The 15,840-nt window shown below is 52.4% G+C and overlaps 6 protein-coding genes across 6 annotated transcripts; 2 read left to right on the top strand and 4 right to left on the bottom strand.

Moving 5' to 3' along the window:
- Positions 1-115: 115 nt before the first annotated feature.
- Positions 116-1,093, top strand: AYO21_08985 (hypothetical protein; the record flags this gene model as incomplete). The annotated part of the gene is made up of 1 exon (XM_022658924.1): positions 116-1,093. One exon carries the CDS (start codon positions 116-118, stop codon positions 1,091-1,093), a length of 978 nt encoding a protein of 325 aa, XP_022508764.1.
- A 267-nt stretch (positions 1,094-1,360) lies between these two features.
- Positions 1,361-4,301, bottom strand: AYO21_08984 (hypothetical protein; the record flags this gene model as incomplete). Its single annotated transcript, XM_022658923.1, has 2 exons — positions 1,361-1,456; positions 1,515-4,301. 2 exons carry the CDS (start codon positions 4,299-4,301, stop codon positions 1,361-1,363), a joined length of 2,883 nt encoding a protein of 960 aa, XP_022508763.1.
- Positions 4,302-4,935: 634 nt separating this feature from the next.
- On the bottom strand, positions 4,936-6,402 carry AYO21_08983 (hypothetical protein; the record flags this gene model as incomplete). Its single annotated transcript, XM_022658922.1, has 4 exons — positions 4,936-6,029; positions 6,081-6,231; positions 6,290-6,304; positions 6,358-6,402. 4 exons carry the CDS (start codon positions 6,400-6,402, stop codon positions 4,936-4,938), a joined length of 1,305 nt encoding a protein of 434 aa, XP_022508762.1.
- A 539-nt stretch (positions 6,403-6,941) lies between these two features.
- Positions 6,942-8,057, bottom strand: AYO21_08982 (hypothetical protein; the record flags this gene model as incomplete). The annotated part of the gene is made up of 1 exon (XM_022658921.1): positions 6,942-8,057. The coding sequence occupies one exon, from the start codon at positions 8,055-8,057 to the stop codon at positions 6,942-6,944; it is 1,116 nt and encodes a 371-aa protein (XP_022508761.1).
- Positions 8,058-8,439: 382 nt separating this feature from the next.
- Positions 8,440-12,625, bottom strand: AYO21_08981 (hypothetical protein; the record flags this gene model as incomplete). The annotated part of the gene is made up of 4 exons (XM_022658920.1): positions 8,440-9,526; positions 9,586-10,208; positions 10,810-12,301; positions 12,351-12,625. 4 exons carry the CDS (start codon positions 12,623-12,625, stop codon positions 8,440-8,442), a joined length of 3,477 nt encoding a protein of 1,158 aa, XP_022508760.1.
- Positions 12,626-13,323: 698 nt separating this feature from the next.
- AYO21_08980 (6-phosphofructokinase) lies at positions 13,324-15,711 on the top strand (the record flags this gene model as incomplete). Its single annotated transcript, XM_022658919.1, has 1 exon — positions 13,324-15,711. The coding sequence occupies one exon, from the start codon at positions 13,324-13,326 to the stop codon at positions 15,709-15,711; it is 2,388 nt and encodes a 795-aa protein (XP_022508759.1).
- Positions 15,712-15,840: the final 129 nt, after the last annotated feature.

Raw genomic sequence — 15,840 nt, 5'->3', positions numbered from 1 at the left:
AGGAAGCATATACAATGTACATGAATCCCTGATCTTCAACCTCTGCAGCTTATCGTGGATCGCCCTCATTTTTCTCGAATAGACCAAGCGACCTAGATAACTAGTCAATACGACAATGAGCTCTACAAACGACGCCGAAGTCCCATCAGACATGAAAATTTCCATAAACCCACAACGCGCATCCGCCCTCTGGCACAACCTCACTTCCGTCCAGCAACGAGTCCATGGCGCATGGTGCGCTTCCTTGCCTGCAGGCACGAGTCCTCCGCCCGCAGCTCCTGTGCGGGTCGTTGCTGTATCGAAGCTGAAGCCTGCCTCTGACATTCTCGCCCTTCATCGTCCGGCGCCGGCGCCTGAAAACACCTCGTCCCCCGCGGCCAGCGGTGGGACGCAAGGGCAAGGCCACGACCATTTCGGGGAGAACTACGTGCAGGAGTTGGTGGAAAAGTCGAGACTGCTGCCTAAGACGATCAAGTGGCACTTCATCGGCGGGTTGCAGTCGAACAAGTGCGTACCGGTGACGAGGGACGTGGACAACCTGTGGGCGGTCGAGAGCGTCGACAGCGAGAAGAAGGCGAACCTCTTGAACAAAGGCCGCGCGGAGCGGAACGAGCGATTACAAAAGGAACACGGCGACCGTTGGCGTCAGGTCATGGCCGACACGGGCATGGAGGAGAAGCTGAGGGTCTTCATCCAGGTCAACACGTCGGGCGAGGAGTCCAAGAGCGGCCTGCACCCGGACTCGGCGGAGCTGGTCTCCCTCACCAGACTCGTCCGCGACCACACAAAGTGTCCGAACCTGCACCTCCAGGGGCTCATGACCATCGGCGCCATCGCGCGGTCAAAGGCCACGACCGCGGAAACCGAAAACGAGGACTTCCTCACCCTCCGCGCCACCCGCGACCGACTCGCCGCAGATCTGGGGCTGCAGGACAAGGATGAACTGGAGCTGAGCATGGGCATGTCCGAGGACTTTGAGAGCGCAGTCAGGTTGGGTAGTAGTGAGGTGCGGGTAGGGAGTACGATATTTGGGGAACGCCCTCCAAAGAAAGAGGCTACAGTGTTAGAACATACGGGACAAGAGAAGAAGTAAGAGCATTCCATCATACGAGAGGGCTTGGATCTCATGACCTTGTGGCCAACGGTGAGCTTGACCACTCACAGGGGAAAAAGAAAGGGAAGAACGGCATCATGCTATTTTGATGTTCAAGAAGATGCTCAAATTATATGTCACCCGTGAGGACAATGCATGCTGTACCCGCTCCACCTGGGCCGCTGAACACCATACGACAGGCGCTGAAAAGGACTGAATACCCGGACCTGCTAATGCTGATGCTGGTGACACGAGTCGAGGCTGCTCCTAAATTGGAGGCCCTCTAGCAAGTCGTTCGTGCATGAGTTTCAACAGGATTTCAGGAACCTTTTCCTGCGTCGCACGAATAGTGACGCGGAACATCTAAATAAAAGGTCAGTCTCGATCATGTACAAAGGACAGCGCTCCTTGGGAATCATACCTTTTGCTGATGATTGGGCTCTAGTCTGAGTAGACATCCCGTCTTTCCCTTCTCCAACTGCAACACCGCACATCCAACAATGTTCTTTGGATTTGGATCCACGTTGTCCAGGAGGCGCCAACGGAATCCTGCAACGGTTTCGCGGACAAATTGGTCGTTCATTGGCGCTAAAGGATTGCGCATGCCAAATGTACTTTGCGCTTCAAGGGGGCCCGCTCCAATCTGCCGCCAACGTTTGAAGAAATCCTCCGCGGAGAGTTCCGATGGATCCATGAACCGGTGGGGTAGGATTGGCAACTTCAGAGTATATCCCTGCAGGGCTCCGGCGAGATATGAGATGCGGATGGTGGGCGCTTCCGAGAAAGGCGCGACCGAAGTACACACAATGGTCTGTTGGACTTGCGAGTCTGCACTGACTGTTGAATCAGGGAGGTTCTTGTTATCAATTTTGAGGCTGGGGGCCGATTTGTTATCCACAGTGGTCGTGAAGGAGCCAACTGAAAATGAGGCCTTGTTGGTGAAGTACAGCTTGATCACCCCGAGGTGACCACGATACTCTGCCCTCATGCCGACTTGAATCTGGGGATCCTCGTACAAGACACCTTCGTCGGCAAAGAACAGGTTGTCATAGCCGATCTCCCAGTCTGGCGAAAGATGGACCGTGCTCGTGAGACTGGAAGACTTCACGTCATCGTCATGGCCGTTCATATCCAGTCCTTCCAGGTCCTTTGCAGCACTGGTCGTTCCATTCTGTCCCGGTGTGGCTGCAGCGCCATTCATATTTCCAGTTGCCCCATTAACGATAGTGGTAAAGGATCGCTTGAGCCCTGTCTGCTGGGCCAGCAAAACTTCTTTTTCGTCGGCATTGGCGTCCTTGCCGCCAACCACCCACGTTCTCCTTTCGCTGATCCCGGCACTCTTCTTGTGCAGCCTTTGCAGGAGGATGGAGGCTCTTTCAGAAAACGGGGGCATTTCGTCGCAAATGGTTCGTAGTAGGTCATCAGTCGGTAGAGTCGCAATAGTCAAGTATTCACATGCCCTCTGTTGCAACTCTGAGTCGGGCGAGTGGCTGTAGAACTGGAACATCTGGAGCAACTGTGGTTTGATCTCTGGGAACAAATTGACGAACTTGACAAATGTCGACAGGAGCAGAGCCCTTGTGGGATCGGGGGCTGACAGCATCTTGGTTTGTAGCACCATCAGTTGCTCGATCGGACTACATCCTTTGTTGTCGGCTATTAGGTGGCCGAACTCTCCAAGGATATAACCTCCAATTTTGACAAGCGTGTCGTGGCAATTGTCGGTTTTCAAATAGTCAAAGATATGCTGTGCTGCGTAGGGTTGCAGTTCTTCGTTATTGGTGACAATCTGGACCACGCGTTGCCAGACCTCGTCGCTGACATGATCCCCAGCCATGGCCAGCAGTCTCAGGGAGATATCAATATACCACTGAGCATCAGTGGCGTATTTCTCCGTTAGAATCGCAATCTTGAGCGTCATTTCTTCGCGTATTGAGAAATCCGCAGTTTGCAGGTACTTTAACAGTTCATTGACGATAGGTTGGGCATTGGTCGTGTCACACATGCTGTACAACAAATCCAAGCCCTTCCTCCGAACGCTGATATCTCGGTCTCGCAGCGAACTGATGATGATATTTTGGTGCCGTTTGATGGGATCCAGAGTGTCGGACCTGGCAGCAAAATGGGTCATGGCATCCAAACCCAAGTACCGCACGTTAGTTTCACGCGACTGAATGAATCTTCCCAGTTTGGAAGAAATCTGCATCATGAGCTGGTGCTCTGTGTCAAGGTGGATGAGAAGGTTGATGGCCTCAAACAATACGGCATTCTGAGCATTATTCTGTTGCACATTTTTGGGCGCCTCTGTAGCTGCTTGCATGATGGCCTGCAGTGATTCGCGAATGATATCGCGTATGTGCGAATCTTCTACTCTGAAGTCAGAATCGCTCGGACGAGGATGGGAAATGGTGTCGTACTCACCTGAAGCAGGGTAATATTGCAGCAACTTTAGAAATTTGACTTGGATCCACGGGCAAGGGACTTTGTAGTACAAATAATCCGGCGAGATGTCGTTCTCAATGACAATCTTTCTCAGTCTCTGAGCTGCCTTGACATAGCTCCCCTTGTATGCCTCCGGGTTGTCTTGAATCAGAGCCATGATGAGAGAAGTGACAGAGAGCACCACACCCATATCAGGATCGTCCATCAGTGATATTATTCTTTCTGCCCACTCTCTTTGAATTATAGCCGGGTGCTTTCGGTAGAGCCGGAGCAGCGTCAAGGCGGCCTTCTTCTTGACAAAGGATTTGGAGGTAGGGGAGATCATCAGCCGATGGACGTCTGCACTGAGCGCCTCGCCCATTTCTCTACCACCCACATTGGCCACTGCATGCAAAGCCAGACAGTTGTTGAGTTCATTGTAATCCAGCAGGTCCTTTCGGATACTGTTGACCACCAAATGCAGGAGCTCGTGCTGCTCGTGCAGGAATAGGGTGACGGCCAGGTAACCGATCTGCTTCTCGGAGTATTTGGTTGCGGAGATCAGGTTAACGGCTTCCAGGTGTCCAAAGTCGACGTTGTACCCTTGGATGTAGATGTAGAGCAATTTGCAGACGTATTTTTTCTTCTGGTAGCCATCCAATTTCTCGCTCTTGAATTTCTGGCGGATGTTGGCCAGTTCTTTATTGATTCGCTTCTCCTCCAGTTCTCTCGCCCGGGCATTTCGGAGGTCGGCTATGAATTGGACGAGACCGCGCATCGACGACATGGTGACAGGTAAGAGACGGGCGGCATCCACGCGGCGCGAGGCCTGCGCGCTGAATGCAACAGGAAACGGTGTGCGGGCAGGGTCGTAGGGAGGAGGACCAGGGACGACTCAATTCGGGGAACACTGGTCTAAATCAACAAGTCATTGTCCGACGAGAGGACCACATTTCACAAGGACGGACCACAGTAGTCAAAGGACACGAGAGTCAGCATTGACTATCTCCCGTCTTCAACAAGAATACGACTGCTGAGCAGAGCCAGCCTCGTGTTGATTAGAGATGGTGGATGAAGTACGATGTGGTCGTCAACGTCCGCACTACCCGCAGTTTGGCCCTGCGCCATCTCGACCCCCCAAAAAGGATCCGAACCCCTGCAACAGATCGAGCCCCGAATTTATTTAGTAGCGCTATTAACTGCACAACTGCACAACTGCACCATAAATAATAGACTTGGACGAGGACTTTCCCCGTCTCACATCACATCATATGCGCTGGGCGGCTTCTAGGACCCTCCCACTCCGGTAAGCATGAGTACTCGCATCATCCGTACGTAGCTACTTTGCATCCAGGGTTCATAAAGTCTATTGTTCGTCTGGTTCTTCCCGACCTCTGAACTTCACGCGGCCAACCCAGCGCTTATTCGCCTTTCGCCAGAGCTATCATTTCGTCCAATAATGCCACTGTCTCTGCTGGACTGGCAATCCACGCGCAACAACATGCGCTTCTAGCCTTGAAGTCATTGCCCCCTCCGCTCAGGAACTGGTCGCCAACATGCAGCGTGCTAGAAGGTGGAATACCCCCAAACCATTTCTGACATGACTGTACACCTAGGGACTTGTCTCCAATGTCGAGGAAGACGTCGGCACCCCCATTGAAGACGGTAAAAGGGATGTCCGCATACGAAGCTGGCTTCTCGGAGTTGGCTGTATTGATCGAGGTCTCCACCACCTGCTGAACCACCAGGACAGTTTCCTCCAGTTGTTCACGGGTGAGCTTCTTGGACTGGTCAGCTGCGTAAATCCCGACTGCCCGTTCCTTCCGGAGTACTTTGGCTTCCAACCGAAGTGTGCGAATGCATGATTGAAACGCAGACTCGGCATGGTCGAGAAGCTCTTGGATGGCTGGCTCTGACCAGTGTTTCATGGTATCTAAAATCCATTCTCGCCGGTGAATGTACCGCAAGCAATGTTCTTCCTTTTCGTCGAACACGAAGAGAAAATTGGATTCACCACCCATGATAATCAGATTCGACTTTTGAGCAGCACTGAGATTCTCCGAATCCTTGACAGCTAGAAGAAGGCCAGATAATCGGTTGAAGTAATGCTCGGGTTGCATGTAACCGGCGGCCGTCACGATCCCGATTTTAACATTCTGAGACAGAAAATGAAGGAGACGCAGGATCACTGGGTTCGCCTCAGGCGAATGCAAGGATGCTCCATCTTCGTACAGTGTGACATCACCATCGAATGTCAAAAGCTCAAGTCCAGGGTTCAGCTTGATTTTCAGTTGTCTGTATGGCTTTGGCTGGATCATCGCCATCACTTGAGCAGTGTTGAGGATCAGTCGGATGTCGTTGAAAGAGGGGGCAACAAAACGACGGGAGGAGATGGCACGCTTCGCATCTTGGTATCGGAAAGCATCTTCTAGCGCTAGAGGTGTAAAAAAGGCAGAAATGGTAGGCACCAGCATATTGAGTTTAGACCTTGGATTCGACACAGCTTGCTGGTTGACTGCGACTAGTCAGCTCGTTTAACCCTCCTTCTGCTAGTCCTCGAACGCACTGTGATCGAGTATCAAATCTTCGACATCTCTGAAGATCTCAGCGAATCGCTGTCGCGCTGACCTCGCCATGGTATCCAAGCTCTGGCCATTGGAGCCGTCGTATTCGACGGCTGGTTGCGAGTTGAGGACGAATGGAACCGCAAGAAGACCCTAGAGAGTACGTAGTGAGAGTTTTGCTAGGCACTCCGACTGCCAATTGCCCTCTCACCTTGATCCATTCGATCTAACGAAGCCGAATCAGCAATCAGGGGACGCGTGACAAGATTAGTTACATACAAGTTGGTCTCTGCGATGGGTCTTCAGCCGTATCGGAGTCAGCATAATCGTGTCCTGCCTTACAGCAGCTGGCTTTACTTGCCTTCAGTGCATCTAGCCATTATTAGCAAGGGTTTTGAGACAAACTGCTTGATATATGAGATTGGTGACAAACACTCGACTCGATATCGGGTAGTCATCTTGTTTGTTTGCGGCTTTGCGCAGCAAACAACCTGAAAAGCGGGAGGATTCTAGAGGAAGCGTTTTTGGCTTGAACCGGGTAAGAGTATTACAGCGATTGAAGGGAAGAGTAACAGTATAGCTGTTGCTGTTGCTGGCTGATGGATTGGAAGACACGTTTGCTGATGATGCCAAGCAATTGAATAGTCGATGCAACACTCCGTATTAGGCAGGAGATGGTGCCGTTTAACACATCTTGGATCCTTGGCAACACTTGATAGGACAATCCAGACCATAGGACAAAAGAGGCAAGATGCCACCCGAATATTGTTGATATCCTCTTCACTCGCTTTCACTCCCTCACACACAAACACAAGACACACATACTCTCTCTAAGATGTCCCTGAGGAAGAAGTGGTCAACACTCATGGCTCAATCATAACTGTCTTACCAAGTCCTGTCCATTCCGCTGCTGCATCAAGTGCTTCCTTCCACTCCTCCATCTTAAACACCTTGGGATCCACGAAGTTCTTTCCACGAGGGAACATGCCTCGCTCCAACATCTTAACAAACAGCACAATGTCCTCCCTCTCATACATCAACTTCCCTTTCAACGTTTGGTTCAGGGCCATGACGTTCCAATTCATCACGTCTTCAACGTAGCCCATCATACTGCACCGACCCCCTCGACGCAAGGAGCGAATGGCACTCTTCAGGTGCATCGTTTTGCATGCGTAAGGAGGTGTGAGGTCGATGACGGCGTCGATGGTCCCGAAAGCTTGCAGTGACGCGACATCGGCTTCATAATTCCCTATGATCTTGACGGTTTCGATGTTGGCTCCCGGTGTCCCATTCTTGAGATGCTCCTTTAACCTGGCCAGCTCCTTTTCGTTTCTCCCCATAGCAATCACCCTTGCCCCCATTGTTATTGCGACCTGAACACCCGCACCACCAAAGCCGCCAGTCGCAGGAGACACAATGATCGTCTCACCGGGTTCGAGGCGGATATCCCTCAGGCCGCCGAACGGCACCAGCAGGTACATCATATACATCAACTCGCGAGTGGTGTATCCCAGCTCCGAACACAGCCTGTTTTCGTCTAGCTGAATGCAATTCTCGAGTGGCACCTTCATGTACTCAGCGAACGCTCCGTCGCGCCAGACATCGCTACTCAATTTCCGACTTCCAGCGTCACTGCCTTCGTGTATAGCGCTGAGAAACAGAGAGTCCGGATTGTCTCGGGCGTGGATTACACAATCCACCCAGACGAGCTGGCCAGGGTTTAGCACCACGGCATCTGGGCCCACGGCGGCGATGCGTCCTATGGCACTCAATCCCCCGACCAGTGGCTTCGGGAACTCATACTTTCGCTCCCCATTATAGATCTCACGATGATATGAGATCACTCCGGCTTCAAGGATGCGTACGACGGCACTACCGGCATCTGGTTTTGGAGTTGGGACAGTTTTGACCGAGAATCCTCCTTCAAGGGTTTCGAGGACGAGGGCCCGGTGCTGACTAGGCAGGGCTGGTAATGCCATGACTGTTGAGGACCGGCGGTTGAGGTAAGTTTGAGGTTCACCCGTGCTTGGTAGAGAAGGTAAATGAAATGGTTTCCTGAGTTGAACGTTTGGCATTCCATGGTTTTATAGACATGATATATTGCACGCATACGCGAACACTATGGCCGCCACGTGCCGGTTGCGGGCGCGGATCTTCCCCAACCGCTACCGGCTCCGCGCAATTCGGTCAGGATGCGGAGTTCGGACTTATGCCCAATCTTGAATACCTGGTAAGGGCGGTCGAAAGGGCCATGTATTCATTTGAGGATTTGACAGAGAGCAAATTGTAATGCACTGCACCGAACGAGGACAAATGTTAACGATATAGCAAATTAGATGCGTCTTCTATTTTCCCCTAGTCTTACATTTGAGGAAGCCTTGCTACACCATTCACATCTAGATCTGTAGGAAGGAAGAAGAGGTCGTCCAAGCTAAAATTCGGGTCCAGCGAGAAGTGCTCTGGGTCGAAGTCATCCAGGTCAACGTCCTCGTACATTCCACTCCGTCCTCCAGCTTCAATGTCAACTCCTTCAGCTGTTGCCCGCTCCTGGATGATCGCGTATGAAAACTCCAGGCTCTCCTTGGCGGCTTGGGCCAATTGCTGCATCGATGACGAGGTCTCGCCTGCTGCCACCTCCGTCTGGCGCAGAGCCATACTGAGCTTCATACGTAGCTTGACATTCGTCTCCCCGAGACGGATCCGCTCGGTAGACTGCCGCAGCGCCTCTTGCAACGCGTCCGTCAACATCTTTCGATAGGCCGAAGGTTCCCGTGAGGGCGTGGGATATTCCAGCGGGCTTTGCTCCTCAACATCCGTGAGCAATTCCGACGCCACGGCCAGGGACGCGTGGATCATGCGGTTCTTGAACATACCCGCCCCGACTAGCACAAGACGCGCGAATTCAGGGTTCTTGGGGACCGGGATGAGGATAGCCATGGCGGCATCCAGGCTCATTTTCCTCGAGAAATAGTACAGTGGATTACTTCGGGCTCGGCTAGCAAGGGGCCGATGAAGATGGAGTATGAAGCGGCGGAGAAGGAGGTCTGCGAGGTGGTGGTGGAACGAGGCTGCGTCCAAGCTGCTCGTCCTGGGTATATGCGAGCTACAGGCCCGGCAGGCGCTGATGATCGTGGTCGTCAGAGTGCAGAATTCTTTGTACGATGTCTCGGAAACCGCGGGTACTAGCCCGTTCATACGACGGGCAACTTCTAACCTTGGACGGAGAGCCTGGAGGAGGAAACGCTGTAGTGATGAATCAGTCGCCGTCGTTGCGGGATGTTCCTGGAGAGCCTCGGTTTGCTCATCAATATCCTTGTCGTTGATGTTGGAGGGAGGCTCTGTGTCAAAATCATGTACTGAGAGAGTAGGTGGTACTCCGGCGTCCAAGGCTGACTGGATATCCAGCTCCAGGAGGGTCGCCCAGAGTCTTCGACGAACCTCGCTTTCACTAGCATCAACAACACTATGTCAGTCACGGGAATAATGTGCAAGTTCAGCGAGCCTTACAGAATGCCAATACTCTTGAAATGTTTCGGATCACGGTGTAGACCCATTTGCATCGCGGTCCGAACGACAGTGCCCATCGATATCCAAACGACATCTCCCCCAACAGAAAGAGCCTGTCGAGCCAGGATCAGCAAGCACTGAATCTGCAGACTACCGATACTGATGCGGTTCTTTTTCATGGGTCCAGCCAGCCAGTCCTGAGCGGCATATAGCCATTGACACGCCGTGGAATAGGTGCCTGTCGTTTTGGTAGCATCTTGGGTAACGACAGTTCCGATGGCGGCAACTAGCTGGATCTTGAGTTGAGTAATGGTATCAGCCTCCGTGGGAGCGCTCCAATATTTCTCGTATTCGATCCAGAACGAGGGAATATGTAAGATGCGAAACACAGACTCGAAGTAAGCAAGGTACAAATGTACCATCTGATCGGCGAACTCTTTCGCGATGGACGGATGTGCTTGTGTAAATAACGAGTGCCTGCTTAGTTGAGACAACTTGATACCCCTGGACAGATATTTGCATTTTTGAAGGAGAGAACCAATCTCCCATTTCAGTCGTGCAAGACTTTCATTGTCCGTGGCATTTCCAATTTCATCACTTAAGACTGCAGCTGTCTTTTGGAGCTGTTGAGCATTAGTTAAGTATCAAGACATTCGACATATTCGAAAGGGAGGTGTGGACGGCGGACCTCAAGGGTAGCATTCGACCAGTGACTCTGGCCATGATGAAAACTATTAGAGGCGTATGTGGATGGAGTTGTGGTCATGATCATATTATATCACGGATTTTAGAGACATGGAATTATGTTTTATCCCCGCCAGTATCAATCATTCCCGAATTAAATTCTCGATCTCGCTTTGAACGGTACAAAACTGAATGCTTCGTCGGAGAATCTTCGTCTACCTTAGCATAGTACGGACAGAGAACAACGTAATGACAGCGGCATATCACTTGTGGTGTCACATATATAAACGAAGCTCGCGTCGAACGAGTCCTATTGCCCTCTAGCTGGGTATGTCATATTCCTCGAAGAATAGGTGCAGCGCTCAGTCTGACACAGGCGGATTAAGTAGTACTGCTGTGGCTACTGCTTTCTATTGCCTGCTTTATTGCTCCATCAAAAGTGAAATCAGGCTGCACACTCGTCACACCTCCCTCTGTCTCGGAACAGCCGGCCGATGTCCAGGACCACAACAAATTCTGGACACCGCTTCTCCTTCCCACGGGGCTCAACTTGACGCAGATACTTTCGTGTTGCACCGAAATCTGCAGCTTCTCGATGGCCTCCTGAGCGTCGTACAAGCTCAGCTCACCGTCGTGTGGCTGTGAGACGGCCCATTCTGTCTGTTTGCTCTTATCCAACTCTGAACGGGTCGCAGCTTGCACCTCTAGGGCCAGTGTCTCACTGTGTGCAACGAGATCCAACAACAGTATGTGTCGGATGAATGACAGCGCCTCGTCGCGAGTTTCATGGTGAGATGACGCTATGGTTGCAAGCCCAAAATCAATCGACGATATTTCGTAGCGAGAGCCGAACAGAGCCGGCCCAAGAAATGTGGCTAGTCCAATCTGCAGCTTTCGCTGTGCTGTCAGGTGTATCTTGAAGCTGGTTTTTACAGGTACCATCAAGCCTGCCAGCATGGTGTTGGGTGGTTCCATCTGCAGAGATTGAAAAACTGTGGCGTTCGAGGCCTCCATCGACACCGAGATCGGTAGATCTGCTCGCTTGAAGGCACCCAACAATGCTCTGCACCTATCCCAAAAGGTTGCCGCTTCTGCACGGTGTCGTAAATGTGCCAAAATAGGTCGGAGCAACGCGTACTCTGGGATTGGGCGTGCTTTGAGGGTCATTGGCGGCGGTTTTTGCGATCGCCTGATGAGATTCTGCTCATGAGCAGCAATCAACAACAACCTTAGAGATATGGCCACGAATTGAGCTGTCAAATTGTCTGCAGCATTGGGAGACGTAACATCTTCTTCTTCGCTGGATGACACGAGCAATAAGTGGTACTCGCCGCCGACGTTAACCTCTACGCTCTGCGACCGTGTAGTAATGCCTTGGTTGGCCACAAGACGCGCTTCACGGCATATCTCATAGAACAGCTCTTCCTCGAAAATGGCATTACGGTAGTCGTTGAGGCTCTGGTCAAGTTCCGTCGTACCGGAAGGCTCAGTGGTTTGAAGATCGAAAGCGCCTGTCTTGATGCCATCCCGCACAACGTAGACGCCCAGCCGTTTGCGTTTCTTAAGCCCAACCTGTCGGTCCAGAACGACTGAACCATCAGAGCCCTGTCGAAGAAGAGCGAAGCCTCGGTCCCGAAATTGCGGTGCAGACTCAGAAAATCCGAAATGTACGCCAATGGCCTTGCGGTCTCGTGGAAGTCGCGAAACTGACCATCCTCTGCTGTTGAGATCAGCAATCTGGTGCCAATACTCTGCCTCGCGCTCAGCTTCGGTTTGAAGTCTACCAGAAGCTGCCGCCAGCTTTTGGGATGCTGAATGGAAGCCCTCAGCCCTCCAGCCCTGAGAGACAGCGGCCAGCCGCCGCTTCGTCGAAGGAGGAATTGGTCTGTCTTTCAAAACTCTCGAGGCCAGCGTCCCGACAGGAACGGCCTGTTGAAGGGCGGGCGACATGGAATGCTGAGCGGGAATTGACTGCCGAGAAATCAGGAATGACACAAAGTCCAGGGCGCAGAGGACCTCGTTTTGTGCATAGCTGTATACGGGTCAGACTTCGCAATCATGGGTGATCAAAGGAGACTCACTTGATGCGCTCTAGCATCTCATCTCGCCGCTTCCAGACACGTTCCTGACGCTTCTGCGGAGTATCATCTTCGGCCTGGGGCTCATCTTCCCGATCAACCTGGACTGCGTCCGGCGCAGTGGCTTCGCCCTGGATCTCGGCGAGTAGCGAACTTTGGGTGACATGACGAAAATGACCTTTCTGTGCGATAATCTGTTGAATCTGCGCTTGGAGATCATGGGGTTTGGACGAAGGCTCAGGAGGAATCAGCAGGCTGATGGTGTCCAACTCAGACATGATGCTTGGTGCCGCACCAACTACAGGGGCAATGTGCGCAACCTCTTATCAGTCCGTGGTCCGTAGGGAGGTCCTCTCGATTGAAGCCTAAGTTATTACTGTATCAAATGACTGGCAGTCAAGCCTACAAAGCAGAGGTGGAAAGGTTGGAGCATGTTTTGATTGGTGAAAATCTGGATCGCGAACTCAAGCGCGCAGTAACGAAAGAGAGCCCAGGGCCGTGACAAGCCTAGAGATAGTAAGTTAGGGCACTAGGGGCCCGCTACTGTTCTTACCTAAAATTTCTTCTGCTGCCCCTCTCTGTCACCGAGGCGATGCGTCTAGGCCTATCGGCAGGCTCGGTCATGGTGGGGGTGCTGGAGCTTGGGCTGGTGAGGCCGCTAGGCCCTGCGGGCGCCCAACAGCCACTCATAGTTCTGCTGCTAAGCACTGAGGATACACGAATGACGTTCTGCGGCTTCAGCTGTTGCTGCTCGGCACGACAGACTTCGTATGCTATCTGCTGATAGACTCTTGCATTATCTTCTAATAAGTTCATCATTACTATCCCAATCCTCTCATTCTGGCCTCAAGTCCTCTCACGTTTCTTTTTCCTCCTCCCGTACAAATAAGGGCACCTTTCGCGTTGGCCTGCCCCTCGGTCAAGAAACCCAGATCATTCTCTCTATTCCCGTCCACTGCCTACGGCTGCCAGTAAAATGGCTGCCAACGGTGTGCCCGCTCCTCCCAAGAAGCGTCGAATTGGTGTCATGACCAGCGGAGGTGACTCCCCTGGCATGAACGGCGCCGTGCGAGCTGTTGTTCGTATGTCCATCCACATGGGCTGCGAGTCTTATGCGATCTATGAAGGCTACGAAGGCCTGGTGCAAGGCGGCGATCTGATCAAAGAGATGCATTGGGAAGATGTGAGAGGATACTTGTCTCGAGGAGGAACACTGATTGGCACTGCAAGATGCATGGCGTTCATGGAGAGATGGGGCCGACTGAAAGCAGCGAAAAACATGGTTGAGCGCGGCATTGATGCCCTTGTCATCTGCGGTGGTGACGGTAGCTTGACTGGTGCTGACAAGTTCAGAGCAGAATGGCCCAGTCTACTCAAAGAGCTGGTGGACACTGGAGAGCTGACCCAGGCAGAAGTTGACCCCTTTCAGCACCTGAATATCGTCGGCCTAGTTGGCTCCATTGACAACGATATGTCTGGTACCGACGCCACCATCGGTTGTTACTCCTCCCTCGAACGTATCTGCGGCGCGGTCGACGATGTTTTCGACACTGCCGCCTCCCATCAACGAGGGTTCGTGATTGAAGTCATGGGGCGTCATTGTGGCTGGCTAGCCCTCATGGCATCTATAGCTACAGGCGCTGACTTCGTCTTCATTCCCGAGAAACCTCCTCGGGTTGGTTGGGAAGATCAAATGTGCGATATAATCGCCACTCACAGACGGAGAGGCAAGAGAAGGTCGATTGTCATCATCGCGGAGGGGGCCCACGATCGAGAACTCAACAGGATCACTGCGAACCAGGTTAAAGATCTTCTAACGCAGAAGCTCAAGCTTGATACACGCGTCACGGTTTTGGGCCATACACAACGTGGTGGACACGCATGCTTCTACGACCGTTGGCTGTCGACACTGCAAGGCGTCGAAGCGGTGAAAGCTGTCCTAGAAGCTACTCCAAGCACACCTAGTCCAGTCATAACAATCCGGGAGAACAAGATTGAACGCTCCAACCTAATGGAGACAGTAGCCTTGACCAAGTCGGTTAGTGCTGCTATCGCGGCCAAGGACTTTGACAAAGCTATGCAGCTGCGCGATGTCGAATTCAAGGAATACTACAACAGTTATGTCATCACCACTTCCACGGATCACCCTGCTCTGCTCTTACCCAAGGAGAAGAGGCTGAGGATCGCCATCATACACGTCGGAGCCCCTGCCGGGGGTATGAATCCAGCTACGCGCGCGGCCGTTGCATATTGCTTGACTCGCGGTCATACTCCTATTGCGATCCACAATGGCTTCCCAGGTCTCCAACGACACCACGACGATAAGCCGCTAGGATCTGTACGTGAGTGTCGGTGGATCGACGTAGATCCATGGGTCAACGAAGGGGGCTCTGAAATCGGCACGAACCGTGGACTACCGAGTGCGGACATGAAGAAAACCGCTGAATGCTTCGGGATATACAAGTTTGATGCACTGTTTCTGATTGGTGGGTTTGAAGCTTTCACTGCCGCAAGTGAACTGAGAAAGGCGCGAGAACAATATGAGGTTTTCAAGATCCCGCTGGTCGTGCTACCTGCGACAGTATCGAACAACGTCCCTGGCACTGAATACTCTATCGGCAGTGATACGTGCTTGAACACGCTGATCCAATTCTGTGACGCCATTCGGCAGTCTGCTTCATCGTCAAGGCGACGGGTGTTCGTCATCGAGACACAAGGAGGTCGGTCAGGTTATCTTGCGACGATGGCCGGTCTCTCGGTTGGCGCACTTGCGGTGTACATCCCCGAGGAAGGAATCAATATCCATATGATTGCGAGGGATATTGAGTTCCTACGAGAGAACTTCAAGAACGATCAAGGAGCGTCGAGAGCGGGCAAAATCATCCTTCGAAATGAAAGAGCTAGTACCACGTACACGACACAAGTAATTGCCGACATGATCAAAGAGGAAGCCCGAGGTCGGTTCGAGTCTCGAGCAGCCGTACCTGGTCATTATCAGCAGGGTGGCAAGCCTTCGCCTATGGATCGAATCCGTGCCCTCCGGATGGCAATCAAGTGTATGCAACATATCGAGGACCGGTTTACCGGCAAGTCCAAGGACTGGATTGCAGACGACCCGTTGTCAGTAGCTGTCATTGGTATCCAAGGCTCTGAAGTTGTTTTCACTCCGATGGGGGGCGCTACAGGTCTTGAAGCTACAGGTACCGATTGGGAGGATCGTAGGCCTAAGAGTGAATTCTGGCTGTCGATGAAGGAGACGGTGGATATTCTGAGCGGGCGGCCCCAGCTTGCGGACTGCTGCGAGGAGTGTGGCAAACCCCTGTCGGGTGAGACTTTGAGGCGGACTCTTTCGAAGCAGGTCTAACGCAATGTCGAAGAGAGAATGCTAAACGCGTGCATGTTAAGGGAAAGTTGCAGTCTACGAGGTGCATATGGCTGGTTGGATTCGTCGAGGAAATGGTGTGACAGGAGGCCAGCAGTAGCAAGCGTGTGC

The sequence above is a fragment of the Fonsecaea monophora genome, assembly GCF_001642475.1.
Source record: "Fonsecaea monophora strain CBS 269.37 chromosome Unknown Scaff83, whole genome shotgun sequence".
In the NCBI taxonomy this organism is placed as follows: domain Eukaryota; kingdom Fungi; phylum Ascomycota; class Eurotiomycetes; order Chaetothyriales; family Herpotrichiellaceae; genus Fonsecaea; species Fonsecaea monophora.
The sequence above is the reverse complement of the archived record's forward strand: the minus strand, read 5'-3'. Positions and strand labels throughout refer to the sequence as shown.